The sequence below is a fragment of the Pseudophryne corroboree genome, chromosome 3 (genome assembly GCF_028390025.1).
Source record: "Pseudophryne corroboree isolate aPseCor3 chromosome 3, aPseCor3.hap2, whole genome shotgun sequence".
In the NCBI taxonomy this organism is placed as follows: Eukaryota; Metazoa; Chordata; class Amphibia; order Anura; family Myobatrachidae; genus Pseudophryne; species Pseudophryne corroboree.
This window is the reverse complement of record NC_086446.1, coordinates 351708609-351729970: the sequence shown is the minus strand read 5'-3', so window position 1 is coordinate 351729970 and position 21362 is coordinate 351708609. Positions and strand designations below refer to the sequence as shown.

At 45.2% G+C, this 21362-nt stretch overlaps 1 protein-coding gene across 3 annotated transcripts in view; it reads left to right on the top strand.

The window, feature by feature from the left end:
• Positions 1-20311, top strand: part of MED24 (mediator complex subunit 24) — a 232693-nt gene extending 212382 nt beyond the window's left edge. For 2 of the 3 annotated variants that reach the window (XM_063959759.1, XM_063959758.1), the window contains exons 24-26: positions 2927-3007; positions 17853-18001; positions 18827-20311. In XM_063959759.1, the coding sequence (XP_063815829.1) occupies positions 2927-3007; positions 17853-18001; positions 18827-18943 (347 nt within the window). In that variant the 3' untranslated portion in view covers positions 18944-20311. The remainder of the gene's footprint in view (positions 1-2926; positions 3008-17852; positions 18002-18826) is intronic. The other variant, XM_063959760.1, reaches the window with a different exon arrangement.
• Positions 20312-21362: the final 1051 nt, after the last annotated feature.

The window sequence follows — 21362 nt, the reverse complement described above, 5'->3', positions numbered from 1 at the left end:
TGTGAAAATCTCACCACACTTATTGTTGTTATGTTCCTTTTCTCAAGTATGTCATTCTCCTTTGGGCACTGTTTTACCTATAGCTGAGCTGTAGGAGGAGGCAAAGAGGGGAGAAGCCAGCACACCCAGTTGAAGAAATTTAAAGTGCACTGGCTCCTTTGGACCCGTCTATACTTATCTGTCCTCAATACCCCTTATGGACTATGAGAAAAGGATTTACCGGTAGCTATTTAAAATCCTATTATCTATGAGCACCTCCAGATCTTTTTCCACCTTGGTTACCCCTATAATATACCCTATTTACAGTTTAGGATGCATGTGTGTTTTTTGTCCCAAATGCATAACTTTGCATTTTTCTATATTGAACCTCATTCCCCATTTAGACGCCCAGGTTTCAAGTTTAAATAAGTCACATCGCTTTCTTAATTAATTACCTTACACAGTTTAGTATCATCTGCAAAGATTGACAGTGTGCTTTCCAGGCCTATTCCTAGATCATTGATAAATATATTGAACAGTAGCGGGCCAAGTACGGACCCTTGTGGTATTCCGCTGACTACTGGTGCCTAGCTGGTGAACATCCCGTTGACCACTACCCGTACTAGCCAACTACCTATCCATGTGCAAATGGTATATCCTAGGCCAAGTTCCCTTAATTTGGTGATCAGTCTCCTGTGAGGCACCGTATTGAAGGCTTTTTCATAATCTAAATACACCACATCCACTGCTTTTTGCTGGTCAAGATTCTCGCTCACTTCCTCTTAGAAGTTGATTAAGTTAGTTTGACATGATCTGTCCCTTACAAACCCATGCTGACTTTTGCTAATAATCTTATTTACCTGCAGATAATTCTGTATGCCATCCCTCAAAATACCTTCCAATATTTTACCTACTATAGAGGTTAAACTAGCTGGTCTATAGTTACCAGGATTATTTTTAGTTCCCTTTTTAAATAAAGGCACTGCTATGCGCCAATCCTTTGGTACCATGCTTGATGTAATTGAACTATGGAAAATCATGTATAGGAGTTTTGCTAGCTGTGACTTAAGCTGCATAATAACCCTTGGATGAAAACCATCTGGGCCTGGTGATTTATTAATCTTTGTTGCCTAGTGTCTCCAGGACTACTTCCTCACTTAAACAAGCCTCAAGCCAAGAGTCATTACCTTCACTATCGTTATACACTACTCTCACCGTCTTATCCTCCCTGGTGAATACTGAGGAAAAAAATTTGTTCAGTATTTCAGATTTTATTTTATCATCGTTTATCAAAGCTCCCAATTAATCTTGTAATGGGCCTACTTTCTCCTTCTTTAACCTTTTACTGTTTATGTATTTATAAAACGTTAGGATTGGTTTTACTCTCTATAGCGATTTGTTGTTCATGTGTGTTACTATGTTTTGGGGGGTTGGGTATGGGATCCCGGCAGTCAGAATCCCAGCGTCAAAATGCTAACGCCGGAATCTCGACTGTCAGAATGCCGGCAGGGAGGCAAGCGGAACGAAGCCCCTTGTGGGCTTGCCATGCTGCGGACTCGGTGGCTTGCTTCGCTCGCCACAGGTTCTGTACCCACTCCATGGGTGTCGTGGACACCCAGGAGTGGGAATAGCTGTGGTGGCGCTGCCAGGATTCCGGCGTCTGTATTTTGACCGCCGGTATTCCAACTACATCCCTGTTTTGGGCCCTTATTTTTTATACTTTGTCTTTTTTGTCACTCATATTGAACATAAAATAAAATAATAAAAAAACAGATGATTAAAAAAAAACGTATGAACAAAGTAGAAAATGATTCACAATACAGAGCAAAAATTCTAGAAAAAAGTATACTTGTTATACACTATACATTGTTATAAACTGTTGATGGAGCATAATGACAGGGATAGGATGTTCTTGTAATTGTATTATTGACAATATATTGTGATATTAATTGAATAAGTGTATGGGTAGATAGTCATCGGAAATGAAAAACCATGTCTCTTGTAAATCTGTAAGTATAGGTGTGAGAACAGATCCTGGATACTATATATAATGGTGGTAAATGTGGCTCACCTAAGGAAATATAACTGTTGGAAGATTCTTTATACACGATGGATTGTGAAACAGGTAAAATATAAATTACTCCTGAGCAGGTCCATAAATACTGATTATGCAAATGGCACAGATGGGCATCCTCAAATAACTACTGGTGTTCTGTGTGGTATTTTTGGAGGCAGTTCTGCAATTCTAACATTGCCTTTGTTGTCAGAAAAAGACAGGTTACAAGTTTTTGCCTCAGGCACTCTAACTTTAGAGATCTCAACAGGGTTCATAATAAATTGGACGTTGTCCAGTAGAAGTTACAGTATATTTCAAGAGATGATTGGCATTTCACTATAGATAAGACTGCTGCAATGGGGATGTGCTGAAATGGTAGTCAGTACGGCTTCCCTTTAGCTGTCACAGTTGTGTGGAACAGGTGTGCCCAAGGGAATTATAGGCATTTTGACAGAGAGCTTCTTCCATATGGTCCATTACATGCGTACATAAAACAAACACTGTACTGTAAATATGATTTTCCTTTTTAACTTTTTCTTGATAAAAGCGTGTTTGGGTAAGATTAAAGATGCGAAATTCATAACTAAATTTACTAGTTAAAAGTAAACTTGTTTTAAATATATTTTGAAGGAGTCTCTTTAAAATGTGTTTTCTTCCTGCAGACAGTTTTTACTTATTGCTTCAAGGGTTTACTGGCGTGTAGGTGTGTCCAAGGGCAATTATATTAAACTAATTTGCATATAGGCTTGTATATGTGAATCTCTTTAATTGAAATAATGTTTTTATGTTTTGTTTTTATTTTATTTTATTTTGATCTTCCTTGGACGTGTTCTATCCTGATCCAGTAATACATCTGGATGAATAATCAAATAATGTCTTTTCCACTCGCAGCAGATCGTCCCATGAACAGCTCGCTCTCTGCCTCACAAATCCACAACATCAGCTCCAAAGAGCCACTAAACAGAGTGCTAGGTAAGATTACACATCACACCTTCCTAGTGTCCTTTGTTCCTTCACATCTAATGATAACTCATAATATGGGCGTCCAGGAGAATTTTAATGTGTCTCATGTTATTGCTGCAAGAGGTTTTCATTGAGCAAACTCAGCATCATGTAAATTATCAAGGGTTTTCAAGCACGTTTTGCAGCTGGATTGGCGGATGTATTACTACACAATACGGTCTAATATATAATCTCCATAAACCCTAAAAAGTTGCTGGCAGGCGGCTCCTGCTGGATTATGGGAATTTACTTGTGGTCTCATCTGTGAATTTCTGGGTACATTACCTTTTTCTGCATTACTTGTTGGTCCTGAGCCACAACATTGACTGCTAGCTGCAACATCTTAGCCCCAGCATCTATTTGCAGGGTTGGGTATGGGCTACCGGCAGTCGAAAGCCTGAAATACTGACCGGGGCACTGGTGCAAAGTAACCCTATCTCCTCCCTCCCCACAGCCTAACCCTCCCTCCCCCGCAGCCTAACCCACCCTCCCCGCAGTCTAACCCTAATCCTCTCGGCATACTTACATTTGGGATTACGGCGTTGGGATTCTGATAGCTGTCGGGATTCCAATACCTGTATTTTGACCACGAGATCCCGAATGCTGTCAACTACATCCTTAGTGTGTGGCACTGAATGAACTTCAGGTGTTGCCTCCTAGTTACATATAGGAGTTCCTGTGGACAAATGCCACACTTGATCACTAAGGGTTTCAGAAAAAGGAAGAAAAGAGACGTCTTAGATTACCAGATCAGGTATCCTGGAAGGTAGTTTGGGTGGAGATTTAAAGATAAATCCTCATGCCAATACTTGCACACTGTTAGAAGGTACAAAATGGTACTGGTGAAAGGGACAGCGGTGTGGATTACTGCTTGCTTTCATTTCTAGATCTAAGCTATATATAAAGGACAGGAACGAACCATGCAAACTTTGTGTATCAACCACTACATTTACATTAGTGTTGTGTGTATCGGCTTCTTCTCCATTGACGATGAGTAATAAACATTACTATTCCTAAACATCTTGATCTATTCCTGCAAGATGCCTATAACTGTATTCCTGTAAACTAAAGATATGCGTTGATAGTCTTATCAGTTCTCCATCTGTCATGTTATCCAACATCTTGACTCATCTAGTACAGTTAATTTCTCTTACGTCCTAGAGGATGCTGGGGACTCCGTAAGGACCATGAGGTATAGACAGGCTCCGCAGGAGATATGGGCACTCTAAAGAACTTTTAGTATGGGTGTGCACTGGCTCCTCCCTCTATGCCCCTCCTCCAGACCTCAGTTGGATTCTGTGCCCAGAGGAGAATGGGTGCACTACAGGGGAGCTCTACTGATAAAAGAATTTTGTTAGGTTTTTTATTTTCAGGGAGCACTGCTGGCAACAGGCTCCCTGCATCGTGGGACTGAGGGGAGAGATGCAGACCTACTTAAATGATAGGCTCTGCTTCTTAGGCTGCTGGACACCATTAGCTCCAGAGGGATCGGAACGCAGGTCTCCCCCTGCTGTTCGTCTCAGAGCCGCGCCGCCGTCCTCCTCGCAGAGCCGGAAGATAGAAGCCGGGTGAGTATAAGAAGAAAAGAAGACTTCTAAGGCGGCAGAAGACTTCAGATCTTCCCTGAGGTAAGCGTGCAGCGGTTCGCTGCGCGCCAATGCTCCCACACGTTACACACACGGACAGGCACTGATGGGTGCAGGGCGCAGGGGGGCGCCCTGGGCAGCAATACATACTTCTGTTTTGGCATGTTATTACACATATGGGCTGCGGAGTCAGTGGATATGTTCATCCCCTGCCATTAATTGTGAATTTGAGCGGGACCGAAGCCCGCCACTAGAGGGGGCGGAGCTTGGTCGCACAGCACTAACCAGCGCCATTTTCTCCACAGTGTGCTGAAGAGAAGCTGTTCCCCGGACTCTCCCCTGCAGAACGGTGATACAGGGCTGAAAAAGAGGGGGGGGGACATTTTGGCGCGGTGAGTGTATCACACGATTGACATGTATATAAAAGCGCTATATCTGGGAATTGTTTCCAGTGTCAGTTGGCGCTGGGTATGTGCTGGCATACTCTCTCTCTGTCTCTCCAAAGGGCCTTGTTGGGGAATTGTCCCCTTATAGATATATCCTTGTGTGTGTGTACGGGTGTCGGTACGCGTGTGTTGACATGTCTGAAGAGGAAGGCTCATCCAAGGAGGAGGTGGAGCAGATGATTGTGGTGTCTCCGTTGGCAACGCCGACTCATGATTGGTATGATATGTAGAATTTTTTAAATGCTAATGTGACCTTATTACATAAGAGAATGGACAAAGCTGAGTCCAAGGAAACAGCAGGGAGTCAATCCGCGGATTTGGCTGGGTCACAGGGCCCGTCAGGGTCTCAAAAGCGTCCCTTATCACAAATAGTAGACACTGATACCGACACGGATTCTGACTCCATAGTCGATGAGGCAAGGTTGCACCCTAAGGTGACCAAAAGTATTCATTATATGATTATGGCAATAAAAGATGTTTTGCATATCGCAGATGACCCCTCTGTTCCTGACACAAGGGTACACATGTTTAAGGGGAAGAAACCTGAAGTAACGTTTCCTCCATCTCATGAAGACCCCTCTGTTTCTGACACGAGGTACACATGTTTAAGGGGAAGAAACCTGAAGTAACGTTTCCTCCATCTCATGAAGACCCCTCTGTTCCTGACACGAGGGTACACATGTTTAAGGGGAAGAAACCTGAAGTAACGTTTCCTCCATCTCATGAACTGAACAAATTATTTGAAAAAGCTTGGGAAACTCCAGACAAAAAACTGCAGATTCCCAAGAGGATCCTTATGGCGTATCCTTTCCCAGCAAAGGACAGGGTACGTTGGGAATCCTCGCCCAGGGTGGACAAGGCATTAACGCGTCTGTCCAAGAAGGTGGCGCTACCGTCTCCAGACACCGCGGCCCTTAAGGATCCTGCGGATCGTAGACAGGAGACTACCTTAAAGTCTATTTATGCACATACGGGGGCTTTACTCAGACCGGCAATAGCATCGGCATGGGTCTGTAGCGCTGTTGCAGCATGGACAGATATCTTGTTGGCTGACATGGATACCCTGGACAAGGATACCATTGTCCTGACTTTAGGTCACAGTAAGGACGCAGTCTTGTATATGAGAGACGCTCAAAGAGATGTGGGGCTGCTTGGTTCCAGAGCCAATGCCATGGCAGTTTCGGCAAGACGAGCTCTGTGGACCCGCCAATGGTCGGGTGATGCCGACGCAAAAAAGCATATGGAGGTTTTACCTTACAAGGGTGAAGTTTTGTTTGGGGATGGTCTCGCGGACCTGGTTTCCACAGCTACCGCGGGTAAATCTAAATTTTTGCCTTTTGTTCCCCCACAGCAAAAGAAAACCCCACAATATCAGATGCAGTTCTTTCGGTCGCATAAGTCCGGAAGAGGTCGGGGCTCCTCTTTCCTCACCAGAGGTAAGGGTAGAGGTAAGAGAACACCTGCTTCGGCTAGTTCCCAGGAGCAGAAGTCCTCCCCGACTTCTGCTAAATCCACCGCATGACGCTGGGGCTCCACAGAGGGAGTCCTCACCGGTGGAGGCACGTCTTCGACTCTTCAGCCAGGTCTGGGTCCTATCAGGCGTGGATCCTTGGGCTTTGGAAATTGTATCCCAAGGTTACAAACTGGAGTTCGAAGAGCTGCCCCCTCGCCGATTTCTCAAGTCGGCCTTGCCAACCTCTTCCCCGGAGAGGGGAGTGGTATTAGATGCAATTCAAAAGCTGTGTCAACAGCAAGTGATTGTCAAGGTTCCCCTAGGCCAACAGGGAAAAGGGTACTATTCAACACGGTTTGTGGTCCCGAAGCCGGATGGGACGGTCAGACCAATTTTGAATCTAAAATCCCTAAACCTATACTTGAAAAAGTTCAAATTCAACATGGAATCACTCCGGACTGTGATATCCAGTCTGGAAGCAGGGGATTTTATGGTGTCGCTGGACGTGAAGGATGCCTATCTTCATGTCCCCATATTTCCTCTTCATCAAGAATACCTGCGTTTCGCGGTACAGGACTGTCATTACCAGTTTCAGACGTTGCCGTTTGGGCTTTCCACGGCCCGAGGATTTTCACCAAGGTAATGGCGGAAATGATGGTGCTCCTGCGCAAGCAGGGTGTCACAATTATCCCGTACTTGGACGATCTCCTGATAAAGGCGAGATCAAGGGATCAATTGCTGAAAAGCGTGTCACTCTCCCTGAGAGTGTTACATCAACACGGTTGGATTCTCAATCTGCCAAAGTCTCAGTTGCTTCCAACGACTCGACTATCATTCCTAGGCATGATTCTGGACACGGAACAGAAGAGGGTTTTTCTACCGATAGAAAAAGCCCAGGACATCCAGAACATGGTCAGGGACCTGCTAAAACCAAAGAGAGTGTCTGTTCATCAATGCACTCGAGTTCTGGGAAAATGGTGGCAGCCTACGAGGCCATCCCCTTCGGCAGGTTCCATGCGAGGACGTTTCAGTGGGACCTTCTCGACAAATGGTCGGGGTCCCATCTACACCTTCATCAAAAGATAAGCCTGTCCCCCAGGGCCAGGGTGTCTCTCCTGTGGTGGCTGCAGAGTTATCACCTTCTAGAGGGTCGCAGGTTTGGCATTCAAGACTGGGTTCTGGTGACCACGGACGCGAGCCTCCGAGGATGGGGAGCAGTCACAAAAGGAAGACATTTTCAGGGGATATGGTCAAGCCAGGAGGCGTGTCTACACATCAGCGTACTGGGATTGAGAGCCATATACAACGGCCTACGACAAGCGGAGTATCTTCTTCGCAACCTACCGGTTCTGATTCAATCAGACAACGTCACAGCAGTGGCTCATGTAAACCGCCAAGGCGGGACAAGGAGCAGAGTGGTAATGGCGGAAGCCACCAGAATTCTGCGCTGGGCAGAAAATCACGTAAGTGTTCTGTCAGCAGTCTTCATACCGGGAGTGGACAACTGGGAAGCAGACTTCCTCAGCAGACACGATCTCCATCCAGGAGAGTGGGGACTTCATCAAGAGGTCTTTGGAGAGATAGCAAGTCTTTGGGGACTTCCTCAAATAGACATGATGGCGTCACGCCTCAACATAAAGCTTCGGAGGTATTGTGCCAGGTCAAGGGACCCTCAGGCAGTAGCGGTAGACGCCCTAGTGACACTATGGGTGTTTGAGTCGGTCTATGTGTTCCCTCCTCTACCTCTCATCTCAAAAGTGTTGAGAATCATAAGACGAAACAGAGTACAAACAATACTCGTGGTTCAGATTGGCCTCGAAGGGCCTGGTATTCGGATCTTCAGGAAATGCTCACAGAAGATACGTGGCCTCTTCCTCTCAGGGAAGACCTGTTACAGCAGGGGCCTTGCATGTTCCAAGACTTACCGCGGTTGTGTTTGACAGCATGGCGGTTGAACACCGAATCCTAGCAGAGAGGGGTATTCCGGAGGAAGTTATCCCTACTCTGATAAAGGCTAGGAAGGAAGTAACGGCGAAGCATTATCACCGTATCTGGAGGAAGTATGTATCTTGGTGTGAAACCAAGAATGCTCCTACGGAAGATTTCCATCTGGGCCGTTTTCTCCACTACCTACAGACGGGAGTGGATATGGGCCTAAAATTAGGCTCCATTAAGGTACAGATTTCGGCCCTATCTATATTTTTTCAAAAGGAATTGGCTTCTCTCCCAGAAGTCCAAACTTTCGTAAAGGGAGTGCTGCACATCCAGCCTCCTTTTGTGCCACCAGTGGCACCATGGGACCTTAACGTGGTGTTACAGTTCCTTAAATCACACTGGTTTGAATCTCTTCAAACGGTGGAATTAAAATTTCTCACCTGGAAGGTGGTTATGTTATTAGCCTTGGCATCTGCACGGCGGGTGTCAGAGTTGGCGGCCTTGTCTCACAAGAGCCCCTACTTGATTTTTCATGTGGATAGAGCAGAGTTGAGGACTCGTCCTCAATTTCTGCCTAAGGTGGTCTCTTCTTTTCATATGAACCAACCTATTGTGGTGCCTGTGGCTATGGGTGACTTGGAGGACTCCAAGTCCCTGAATGTTATCAGGGCCTTAAAAATTTACGTAGCCAGGACGGCTAGGGTTAGCAAAACAGAGGCTCTGTTTGTCCTGTATGCAGCCAGCAAGATTGGCGCGCCTGCTTCTAAACAGACTATTGCTCGCTGGATCTGTATCACGATTCAGCAGGCTCATTCTACGGCTGGATTGCCGGTACCGAATATGGTAAAGGCCCATTTCACTAGGAAGGTGGGCTCTTCTTGGGCGGCTGCCCGAGGCGTCTCGGCATTACAGTTGTGCCGAGCGGCTACTTGGTCGGGTTCAAACACTTTTGCAAAATTCTACAAGTTTGATACCCTGGCTGATGAGGACCTCGCGTTTGCTCAATCGGTGCTGCAGAGTCATCCGCACTCTCCCGCCCGGTTTGGAGCTTTGGTATAAACCTCATGGTCCTTACGGAGTCCCCAGCATCCTCTAGGACGTAAGAGAAAATAAGATTTTAAACCTACCGGTAAATCTTTTTCTCCTAGTCTGTAGAGGATGCTGGGCGCCCGTCCCAGTGCGGACTAAATCTGCAAGACTTGTATGTAGTTGTTGCTTACATAAGGGTTATGTTACAGTTGGAATCGGTCTTTGACTGATACTGTTTTTTTCGTTCATACTGTTAACTGGTTGCGTATATTCTAAGTTATATGGTATGATTGGTGTGGGCTGGTATGAATCTTGCCCTTAGATTTACAAAATCCTTTTCTCATATTGTCCATCTCCTCTGGGCACAGTTTCTCTAACCGAGGTCTGGTGGAGGGGCATAGAGGGAGGAGCCAGTGCACACCCATACTAAAAGTTCTTTAGAGTGCCCATATCTCCTGCGGAGCCCGTCTATACCACATGGTCCTTACGGAGTCCCCAGCATCCTCTACGGACTAGAAGAAAAAGATTTACCGGTAGGTTTAAAATCTTATTTTCTCTGACGTCCTAGTGGATGCTGGGTACTCCGTAAGGACCATGGGGAATAGACGGGCTCCGCAGGAGACTGGGCACTCTAAAAGAAAGATTAGGTACTATCTGGTGTGCACTGGCTCCTCCCTCTATGCCCCTCCTCCAGACCTCAGTTAGAATCTGTGCCCGGCCCGAGCTGGTTGCACACTAGGGGCTCTCCTGAGCTTCTAGTAAAGAAAGTATTTGTTAGGTTTTTTATTTTCAGTGAGATCTGCTGGCAACAGACTCACTGCTACGAGGGACTGAGGGGAGAGAAGCGAACCTACCTGCTTGCAGCTAGCTTGGGCTTCTAAGGCTACTGGACACCATTAGCTCCAGAGGGATCGAACACTGGGCCCGTCCACGATCGTCCGGTCCCGGAGCCGCGCCGCCGTCCCCCTTGCAGATCCAGAAGCAAGAAGAACATCCTGAAAATCGGCGGCTGAAGACTTCGGTCTTCCATTGCTCCCTATGCACACCACACACTCCGGTCACCGATGGGTGCAGGGCGCTGGGAGGGGGGGCGCCCTGGGCTGCATTTAGAGTACCTTCTATGGCAAAAAGCACATAATATAGTCCAATAAACTATATATGTGCAAAATCCCCCGCCATAATATAAATATAAGAGCGGGAGAAGTCCGCCGAGAAGGGGGCGGGGCTATCTCCCTCAGCACACTGGCGCCATTTCCTCTTCACAGCTCCGCTGGAAGACAGCTCCCCAGGCTCTCCCCTGCAGTTTCCAGGCTCAAAGGGTAAAAAAGAGAGGGGGGGCACTAAATTTAGGCGCAAAATTGTATATGTAAAGCAGCTATAGGGAAAAATCACTTTGTGTTAGTGTACATCCCTGATTATATAGCGCTGTGGTGTGTGCTGGCATACTCTCTCTCTGTCTCCCCAAAGGACTTTGTGGGGTCCTGTCCTCAGTCAGAGCATTCCCTGTGTGTATGCGGTGTGTCGGTACGGCTGTGTCGACATGTTTGAGGAGGAGGGTTACGTGGAGGCGGAGCAAAAGCCGATAAGTGTGATGTCGCCCCCTGTGGGGCCGACACCGGAGTGGATGGATATGTGGAAGGTTTTAACCGACAGTGTCAACTCCTTACATAAAAGGTTTGACGACGTGACAGCCATGGGACAGTCGGCAGCTCAGTCCGCACCTGCCCAGGCGTCTCAGAGGCCATCAGGGGCTCAAAAACGCCCGCTGACTCAGATGGCAGACACAGATGTCGACACGGAGTCTGACTCCAGTGTCGACGAGGATGAGATAAATGTACAGTCCACAAGGGCCATCCGATGTATGATTACGGCTATGAAAGATGTTTTACACATTGCTGACATAAACCCGGTTACCACAAAAAAGGGTATTATGTTTGGGGAGAAAAAGCAGCTAGTGATTTTTCCCCCATCTGATGAGTTAAACGAATTGTGTGAAGAAGCGTGGGGTTCCCCAGATAAGAAACTAGTAATTTCTAAGCGGTTACTAATGGCGTACCCTTTCCCGCCAACGGATAGGTTTCGCTGGGAGACATCCCCTAAGGTGGACAAAGCGCTCACACGCTTATCAAAAAAGGTGGCACTGCCGTCTCAGGATACGGCCGCCTTAAAGGAGCCTGCAGATAGAAAGCAGGAGGCTATCCTGAAGTCTGTGTATACACACTCAGGTACTATACTGAGACCTGCTATTGCTTCAGCATGGATGTGCAGTGCTGCAGCAGCGTGGTCTGATTCCCTGTCTGATAACATTGATTCCCTTGACAGGGACACTATATTGCTAACCATAGAGCATATTAAAGACGTAGTCTTATATATGAGAGATGCACAGAGGGACATTTGCCGGCTGGCATCTAGAATTAATGCGATGTCCATTTCTGCCAGGAGAGTATTATGGACTCGGCAGTGGACGGGTGATGCTGATTCTAAAAGGCACATGGAAATTTTGCCTTATAAGGGTGAGGAATTGTTTGGGGACGGACACAGAACAGAAGAAGGTGTTTCTCCCGGAGGAGAAGGCCAAGGAGTTATCATCTCTGGTCAGAGACCTCCTAAAACCAAAACAGGTGTCGGTGCATCACTGCACGAGAGTCCTGGGAAAGATGGTAGCTTCTTACGAGGCAATTCCATTCGGCAGGTTCCATGCACGGATCTTTCAGTGGGATCTGTTAGACAAGTGGTCCGGATCGCATCATTAGATGCATCGGCTGATCACCCTGTCCCCGAGGGCCAGGGTGTCTCTGCTGTGGTGGCTGCAGAGTGCTCATCTTCTCGAGGGCCGCAGATTCGGCATACAGGACTGGATCCTGGTGACCACGGATGCAAGCCTCCGAGGTTGGGGGGCAGTCACTCAGGGAAGAAACTTCCAAGGACAATGGTCGAGTCAGGAAGCTTCCCTACACATAAATATTCTGGAACTAAGGGCCATTTACAATGCCCTAAGTCAGGCAAGACCCCTGCTTCAAAACCAGCCGGTGCTGATTCAGTCAGACAACATCACGGCGGTCGCCCATGTAAACCGACAGGGCGGCACAAGAAGCAGGATGGCGATGGCAGAAGCCACAAGGATTCTCCGATGGGCGGAAAATCACGTGATAGCACTGTCAGCAGTGTTCATTCCGGGAGTGGACAACTGGGAAGCAGACTTCCTCAGCAGGCACGACCTCCACCCGGGAGAGTGGGGACTGCATCCAGAAGTCTTCCAGCTGATTGTAAATCGTTGGGAAAGGCCACAGGTGGACATGATGGCGTCCCGCCTCAACAAAAAGCTAAAAAGATATTGCGCCAGGTCAAGGGACCCTCAGGCGATAGCTGTGGACGCTCTAGTGACATTGTGGGTGTACCAGTCGGTTTATGTGTTCCCTCCTCTTCCTCTCATACCAAAGGTACTGAGGATAATAAGAAAGAGAGGAGTAAGAACTATACTCATCGTTCCGGATTGGCCAAGAAGGACTTGGTACCCGGAACTACAAGAAATTATCTCAGAGGACCCTTGGCCTCTGCCTCTCAGACAGGACCTGCTACAGCAGGGGCCCTGTCTGTTCCAAGACTTACCGCGGCTGCGTTTGACGGCATGGCGGTTGAACGCCGGATCCTGATGGAAAAGGGCATTCCGGTTGAAGTCATTCCTACGCTGATTAAAGCTAGGAAGGATGTGACAGCAAAACATTATCACCGCATATGGCGTAAATATGTTGCTTGGTGTGAGGCTATGAAGGCCCCAACAGAAGAATTTCAGCTGGGTCGATTTCTGCACTTCCTACAGTCAGGAGTGACTATGGGCCTAAAATTGGGATCCATTAAAGTCCAGATTTCGGCCCTGTCTATTTTCTTTCAAAAAGAACTGGCTTCACTGCCTGAGGTTTAGACGTTTGTTAAGGGAGTGCTGCATATTCAGCCCCCTTTTGTGCCCCCAGTGGCACCTTGGGATCTTAACATTGTGTTGGATTTCCTAAAGTCACATTGGTTTGAGCCACTTCAGACCGTGGAGTTGAAATATCTCACGTGGAAAGTGGTCATGCTTTTGGCCTTGGCTTCGGCTAGGCGTGTGTCAGAATTGGCGGCTTTGTCATGTAAAAGCCCCTATCTGATCTTCCATATGGACAGGGCAGAATTGAGGACTCGTCCCCAATTTCTCCCTAAGGTGGTATCAGCGTTTCATTTGAACCAACCTATTGTGGTGCCTGCGGCTACTCGGGACTTGGAGGCTTCCAAGTTGCTGGACGTAATCCGGGCCCTGAAAATCTATGTTTCCAGGACGACTAGAGTCAGAAAAACTGACTCGCTGTTTATCCTGCATGCACCCAACAAGCTGGGTGCTCCTGCTTCTAAGCAGACTATTGCTCGCTGGATCTGTTGCACGATTCAACTTGCACATTCTGCGGCTGGACTGCCGCATCCTAAATCAGTCAAAGCCCATTCCACGAGGAAGGTGGGCTCTTCTTGGGCGGCTGCCCGAGGGGTCTCGGCTTTACAACTTTGCCGAGCTGCTACTTGGTCGGGTTCAAACACATTTGCAAAATTCTTCAAGTTTGATACCCTGGCTGAGGAGGACCTTGAGTTTGCTCATTCGGTGCTGCAGAGTCATCCGCACTCTCCCGCCCGTTTGGGAGCTTTGGTATAATCCCCATGGTCCTTACGGAGTACCCAGCATCCACTAGGACGTCAGAGAAAATAAGAATTTACTCACCGGTAATTCTATTCCTCGTAGTCCGTAGTGGATGCTGGGAGCCCGTCCCAAGTGCGGACTCTCTGCAATACGTGTATATAGTTATTGCTTAACTAAAGGGTTTTGTTATGAGCCATCTGTTAATGAGGCTCATTTGTTGTTCATACTGTTAACTGGGTATAGTTATCACAAGTTGTACGGTGTGATTGGTGTGGCTGGTATGAGTCTTACCCTGGATTCCAAATCCTTTCCTTGTAGTGTCAGCTCTTCCGGGCACAGTTTCCCTAACTGAGGTCTGGAGGAGGGGCATAGAGGGAGGAGCCAGTGCACACCAGATAGTACCTAATCTTTCTTTTAGAGTGCCCAGTCTCCTGCGGAGCCCGTCTATTCCCCACGGTCCTTACGGAGTACCCAGCATCCACTACGGACTACGAGAAATAGAATTACCGGTGAGTAAATTCTTATTTTCTATTGTGCAGAAGGGTGTTGAAGAGCCTATGGAATAGAGAGAATTAAAACCAGGAAAAGGGGACCTACAAAGCACCAATCTGTACAACCATTTTAGTTATTGGCAGACGTCATTGTTTAAGATTGTATGAAAACAAGTTTAGATTTAATCCCAATACCCCATTATTTACACCAGCCCTAAACCTCTTATTTATTCCTCATATTTAACAGTTGCACTATACCCTAATACCCTTCTGTCTATGGGCCTAATTCATTTTTGTACACAATCGCCAATGTTCACACAAGTGGGCGATTATTTGCGATTGTACTGCACGTGTGTCAATGTACTTTTGCGATCGCATTGAGATTTTTTATCGTAGGGACCTTTTGGGGTGGTAACGGGAAGTGGCAGCAAGAAAGCAGGCGTCACTGCTGTTTTCAGGGTGTGTATCTGCCGTTGGCTGCGATCATGTATGTAGAGAAACGTACCAGTGTCGCTACTGCTGTGGCCAGTCTGCGTAACCAGCAGGCAACCCTAGCAATCCTGTTCCTCGTTCTTGTATATACAGCGGGTAAAATAAGTATTGAACACACCAACTTTTTTCTCAGTAAATATATTTGTAATGGGGCTCTCGTAATTAAATTTTCACCAAATGTCAGCAACACCCCATGCAATCCACACATGCAAAAAAAATCAAACCATACAAAAGCCTTGTTGGTAATGACAGCTTCAAGAAGCCTCCTGTGTGGAGAAACTAGCCGCATGCATTGTTCAGGTGTGATATTGACCCATTCTTCCGCAAAAACAGTCTTCCAATCTTGAAGGATCCGTGGACCTCTTCTATGAACTCTGATCTTTAGTTCTTTCCATAGTTTTTCAATTGGATTCAGGCCAGCTTTATTTTATTTTTCTGAAACCAATTGAGAGTGTCCTTGGCTGTGTGTTTGGGATCATTGTCATTCTGAAATGTCCACCTTCGTTTCATCTTTGGTATCCTGGTAGATGGCTGCAAATTTTTATCAAGAATCTCGATACATTTTTCCATTCATCCTTCCTTCAATTATATGAAGTATGCCAGTACCGTATGCTGAAAAACAGCCCCACACCATGATGTTCCCACCTCCATTCTTCACTGTTGGTTTGGTGTTTATTAAATGATGTGCAGTACAATTTCTCCTCCAAACACGGTTTGTATTATGGCATCCAAAGAGTTCAATTACGGTCACATCTGACCAGATTATTTTCTTCCAGTATTTCACAGGCTTGTCCAAATGTTGTGCAGCAAACTTTAAACGATCTTCAACATGCTTTTTCTTCATCAATGGAGTCTTGCGTGGTGGGCGTGCATACAGGCCATGGTGGTTGAGTGCATTACTCATTGTTTTCTTTGAAACAATTGTACCTGCTAATTTCAGGTCTTTTTGAAGCTCTCCACAAGTGGTCCTTGGCTCTTGGACAATTCTTCTGATAATTCTTTTCACTCCTCTGTCAAAAAGTCTTGCGAGGAGCACCTGGTTGTGGCCGGTTTATGGTGAAATGATGTTCTTTCCACTTCCGGATTATGGCCTCAGCAGTTCTCACTGGAACATTCAGTAGTTCAGAAATCCTTCTGTAACCAATGCCATCAGTATGTTTTGCAACAATAAGGTCACAAAGGTCTTGAGAGAGCTCTTTGCTTTTAACCATCATGAGATGTTTCTTGTTTCCTTGGTAATGACACACCTTTAGACCATCAGTTGGGACTGCACCAGCTTATATTAATTTGCACTGACAAGGGGTAGGATTGCTTTCTAATTACTGATATCACCCAGTGTCTTGGCTTTCCATGCCTTTTTGCGCCGCCCTTTCTTCATGTGTTCAGTACCTTTTCCCTGTGTCATTTCACATTATTAAACATAATTTACGAACATATATGGTTTGATTTCTTGGCATGTGTGGAATGCGTGGGTTGTTGCTGACATTTGGAGAAAATGTGATTACAATAGCCCATACTTATTTTACCTGCTGTAGTCTAAGTGTATGGAGTTGCCAGTGAGTTTGCGATTTCTCTAGTGGGTGTCTTATTATCACTAGCGAAGATTAGCATTTCCGAAGCTTAAAAAAATACACTTGCGAATGCAGGTTTAGACTCTATGGGGCTGATTTATCAAGAGTTTTAGCATACGCAAAAAGTTTTAAAACTTGTTGCATATGTTAAATGGTGCTCCAGCCAATTAGCTCCCAACTGTCAATTTTCATGACACAACATGACAGGAGCTGATTGACTGGAGAAACATTTATCATACACAACGAGTTATAAAACTGAGCCCCTATGTTTCCTCCTCAGTTATGCATATGAACTAGCCTTGCGTCTTTTTCTTCCTTTAAAAATAGAACACAGACTTACCTATTTACTTAAGAATTCCACTAATCCACTATTAAGCTTATTTTGCATTTTGTGCTTAAAAGGCAAATGTACAACACTTCTATTAGGGGAAAAGTGCTCTATAAATAACATTATTATTATTTATACTGTTCATACACACTAGCTGGCTGACCAGCTCATGTAACATACTTGTACACAGGGCCGGTGCTACAATGTTCCGCGCCCCCTCCCCCTACAAACTATAATCTTGCGCCATGCCTCCCATACTGTATAAAGGGACAGCACGCACCACAAACAAAGGGGTGTTGTCTCACAAGAAAGGGGCATGGCTACATAATAGTACTCCCAGTTTAAATAATGCCACACAGTAGCTTAATTATATTCACATTACACCGCACACAATATACCAAATTAAGGGACTTTGGGGGTGGGGGGGTTAGTCAGGTTAGCATACAAGTTAGCAGTTGGGCAAAACCATGTTGTACTGCAGGCGGGGTGGATTTTCAAACTGAAATCTTAATTGCAGTGTAGAAATTAAGCAGCCAGTATTTACCTTGCACAGAAACAACATAACCAACCCGAATCTAACTCTCTCTGCGCATGTTACATCTGCCCCACCTGCATTGCACATGGCTTTGCCCAATTGCTAACTTTTTTGATTTGCTATCAGACCTGAATAACCCCCCATAGTGCCCCTTATTCATATTACACCACATAGTAGTGCCACTTATTCACGTATGTGCCCATCTATGTCTATATGTGTACCTATTACCTGGATTATGTTTTATCCCTTCTCCAATGATCACTCTCTTGTTTCTTCTTGCTCACAGCCAACCTTTTCTTGTTGATCTCATCCATCCTCGGCGCCCGGACGGCAGGTGCCCACACTCAGTTTGTGCAGTGGTTTATGGAGGAATGTGTGGAGAGCTTGGAGCAGGGAGGGAAAGGAGGGATCTTGCAGTTTATGCCCTTCAGCATGGTAAGTACCTTGTTTTTTTTCTGCAGACTTTGTATATTTAGAAAGTACCATTAGTTGTTTTGCTTGTCAGATAAAACCAAAATAGACAAAAAACTATTTATTTCATTGAAATCTAGGAAAGTAAACCAAAAGCGCGCATGAATCTATTTTTCACTGTTTCATTTATAGATATGCACACATTTTGTGGTACTTGCACCTACATTATTATCCTTTCCAGAATAAAATAAAGCAGGATTCTAGTGTAGACTTTTATGAAATACTAATAATGTGCAAATGAAAGTAATGGGTTTCAAAGAAAAAATATCATATTTTGCTAATATTTTCCCCATCTAATGTAAATGCTTATGACGTCTTAAGAATAATATGGCAGCCCAACAAAGCCTACTAATTTTTAAACTATGAGTAGAAATCCTGCATTTTTTCATCTGACATAAGGTGTGGGGGAGATGTGGGCTTTAGATTGCCCCCAGTATCTATGGAAAACTTTTGTTTTTACATGAACTGTTTGTAAGGGGAAATATCGTTTAAAACCTGGGTCTCCCCTGCATGATGGGTGGGACATGTTATCCACAGTCTTATTCTAGGCAAGACACACTTCTACTCCGCTGCTACGTGTTAACCGTTTGTAGCCTTGCTCAACCATATAGTAGGAGGTGAAGGATGTCAGTGGTCTACAAATCTTTCTCTCAATGGTTAATAGTGTCTGATTTGTAAATATTTTGGTACAGTTGTTAAAATTCACTAGGAGTGTTGACTAATGGCTGCTGAATGTGATTTTATTTTAATATTTATTTATTTTCATATTTTACTTTTTTTTTTACACAGGTTTCTGAGTTGGTTAAAGTCTCCACCCTGTCTAGCCCTAAAATTGTCTTGGCTATCACAGACCTGACCCTCCCACTTGGGAGAAGAGTGGCTGCCAAGGCTTTGACTGCTCTATGATGATCTATTCTATGAACATTTCTCTCTGCAGTATGGTTTGCTGTTTGCCTGAAACCAACTTGACCGATTTCCTAATCTTGCCAAGACTTCTGCAAACAAAAGTCCATCCATTTTTCTATCCATTGTACCTTTTGCTGCTAAAGTGTCACCCTGTGTCAAACTTCTTGCTAATGTTCTACTTTAGGACTTAAACGTAAAATCTACAATCTTTACCCAGTAAAAGATGCCTTAAAATTCCTAATTGAGTTAAATATGCCCGTATTAAGTGAAGAGGGCCACAAACATGGTGATAACAGTAGTAGAACCGATATTGCAGCAGTTATTGCCCAAAACATACCTTGATGCCCAATAATGTGATTTTGTTATACAAGTAAACAGGTCATCATCTCTGATAATCACTTTAATGGTCAGGGGTAAATTTTAATAGTATATTAATACATTGTACGGCCAAATCGTAGAAGAACCCTAAGCCTTAAGTATTCTACAAGATAATTCCCATATCTTTGTGTGTGTGTGCGCATATATATATATTGGTTTTATTTTTTAATCCATCAACTTTACCCAGAGAAGGTGGCCATTTTGTTCACTGAACCAAAATTGATCAGTACTGCAGTTTTTAAATTCACGTGGATCTACAGTAATGAATTGATGTATTCTCTTGAACGAATAGGGTCAACTCCACCAACAAGGTTGCCAGTGTGCCTAAAACCTTACTGCTGGCATTTAACTATTAAGTATATTTTCTGTTAATGGCAATGGATGCACATCCTAACTTGAGTTGAGTAGTTGCGAATTCAATATTATTTTATGCACCCCTGAGCTAAAACACGTAACTGTCTGACTCATATCGGTCAACTAAGTTTTTAACAAGTGAATGTTTTTGAATAACAGCTGGTTGTGCTGATATATGTCTCATTCAATTAACTGCTCCCGACTATAGTGGCTGTCATATATCCCAGGGAAGAGGGGTTCTCTAGCAGGGGGCAAACATTTGTAGGGTCTTATGTTAGTATTATACTATATTGTATAATTTATTTTAGAAAATTAAAGTTTTTCTTACAAGTGTGCTTTTGATACAGGTTTGTCTAAGACTATGGGGGTAATCAATTAGCAACTAAATTGTGTCAATTTACCGCAGTTGCCGTTTTCACCATTTTTGCACCCAAAAGTCAGTTTTCGCGGATCTGTGCGCTCCCGCATTTCGCCCTATTTATCGGCAAATTATCTAAAACGGGATTGCCGCAAAAATTGGCGTCGAAAGTGAAAAATGGGTAAATCTGTCCGTACCTCCCAAAAAAGTGAAACTAACATCGATAACAGTATAAAAGTTTAATATTGATTATAATAAAGGTATTTCTGGTACTTAAATTGGGTCAAATGGCTGTTATATGCATATTCTTTTTTTTTTTTTTTTTTTTATGTAAAAAAAATTATAGAAAGCATTTTTTTTGTCCAGCAAAATAATTAAATTTGGGGTACATAAAAATGGGTATAAGTATATAGTTGGGTCATTTTAGGGGACTTTAAAGAAAAAAAAAAGTAGAAACAGACTGATAACTCCTATCTGCAAGTCTAAAGACACTTGTCCCACTCATAAAGAACTCCGATATACCTGTCCCGTACCTTGTACCCCAATTTCTCTAGCATCCATAAGGGATATTGGGGAGACGTAGTACGATGGGGTATAGACGAGGTCCAAAGGAGCCGGTGCACTTTAAATTTCTTCAACTTGGTGTGCCGGCTCCTCCCCTCTTTGCCCCCTCCCACAGGCAGTTTATTAAAAAGTGCCCTCAGGAGAAGGGTGCACACTCTGGAGCTCCAGAGAGTTTTCTTCAGTTTCTATTAAAACTTTTATTATTTTCGGTATGCTGTTTGGGCAACAGCATACCTGCACCATGGGAGTTTGGGGGGGCGGTCACCGGCCTTGCGAGGTGTCAGAGCCACTTCCCCGCTGCAGGACCACTGTCCTGAGAGGTGGTTGTACAGCGGGCACTGCGCATTTGCGGTCACAATCGCAGCACGCTGCACACCCCTAACAGTAGCCTGAAGTTAACGACAGTGGTGAGTACAGACTGGGGGCCCCGCTAGGGGGGTCCCCCGATTCAAGGTGACACGCAGCGGAGGCATACGGGACCCGCTATAGCCCCCTCGGTACACTGGCTAGCAGTGGCTTAAACTAGCACTTGTGTGATGTTTTTAAGCTGTTTGGGAGACATTGGCAGTATAAAGAACACAGTAGCTCCTGCGCCATTACAGGGGGCGGAGCTTCCTCAGCGGGACCAGCAGCATTTTGGCGCCTTCCTCTGCTTGCAGCAGCAGGCACACACAGCTCCTCCAGACAGGCAGAATATCACTGGAAACTGGTACAGGGGTGTAGCAAAGGGGGAGAGACGCTATTGCACATGATCTGTGTCCTAAA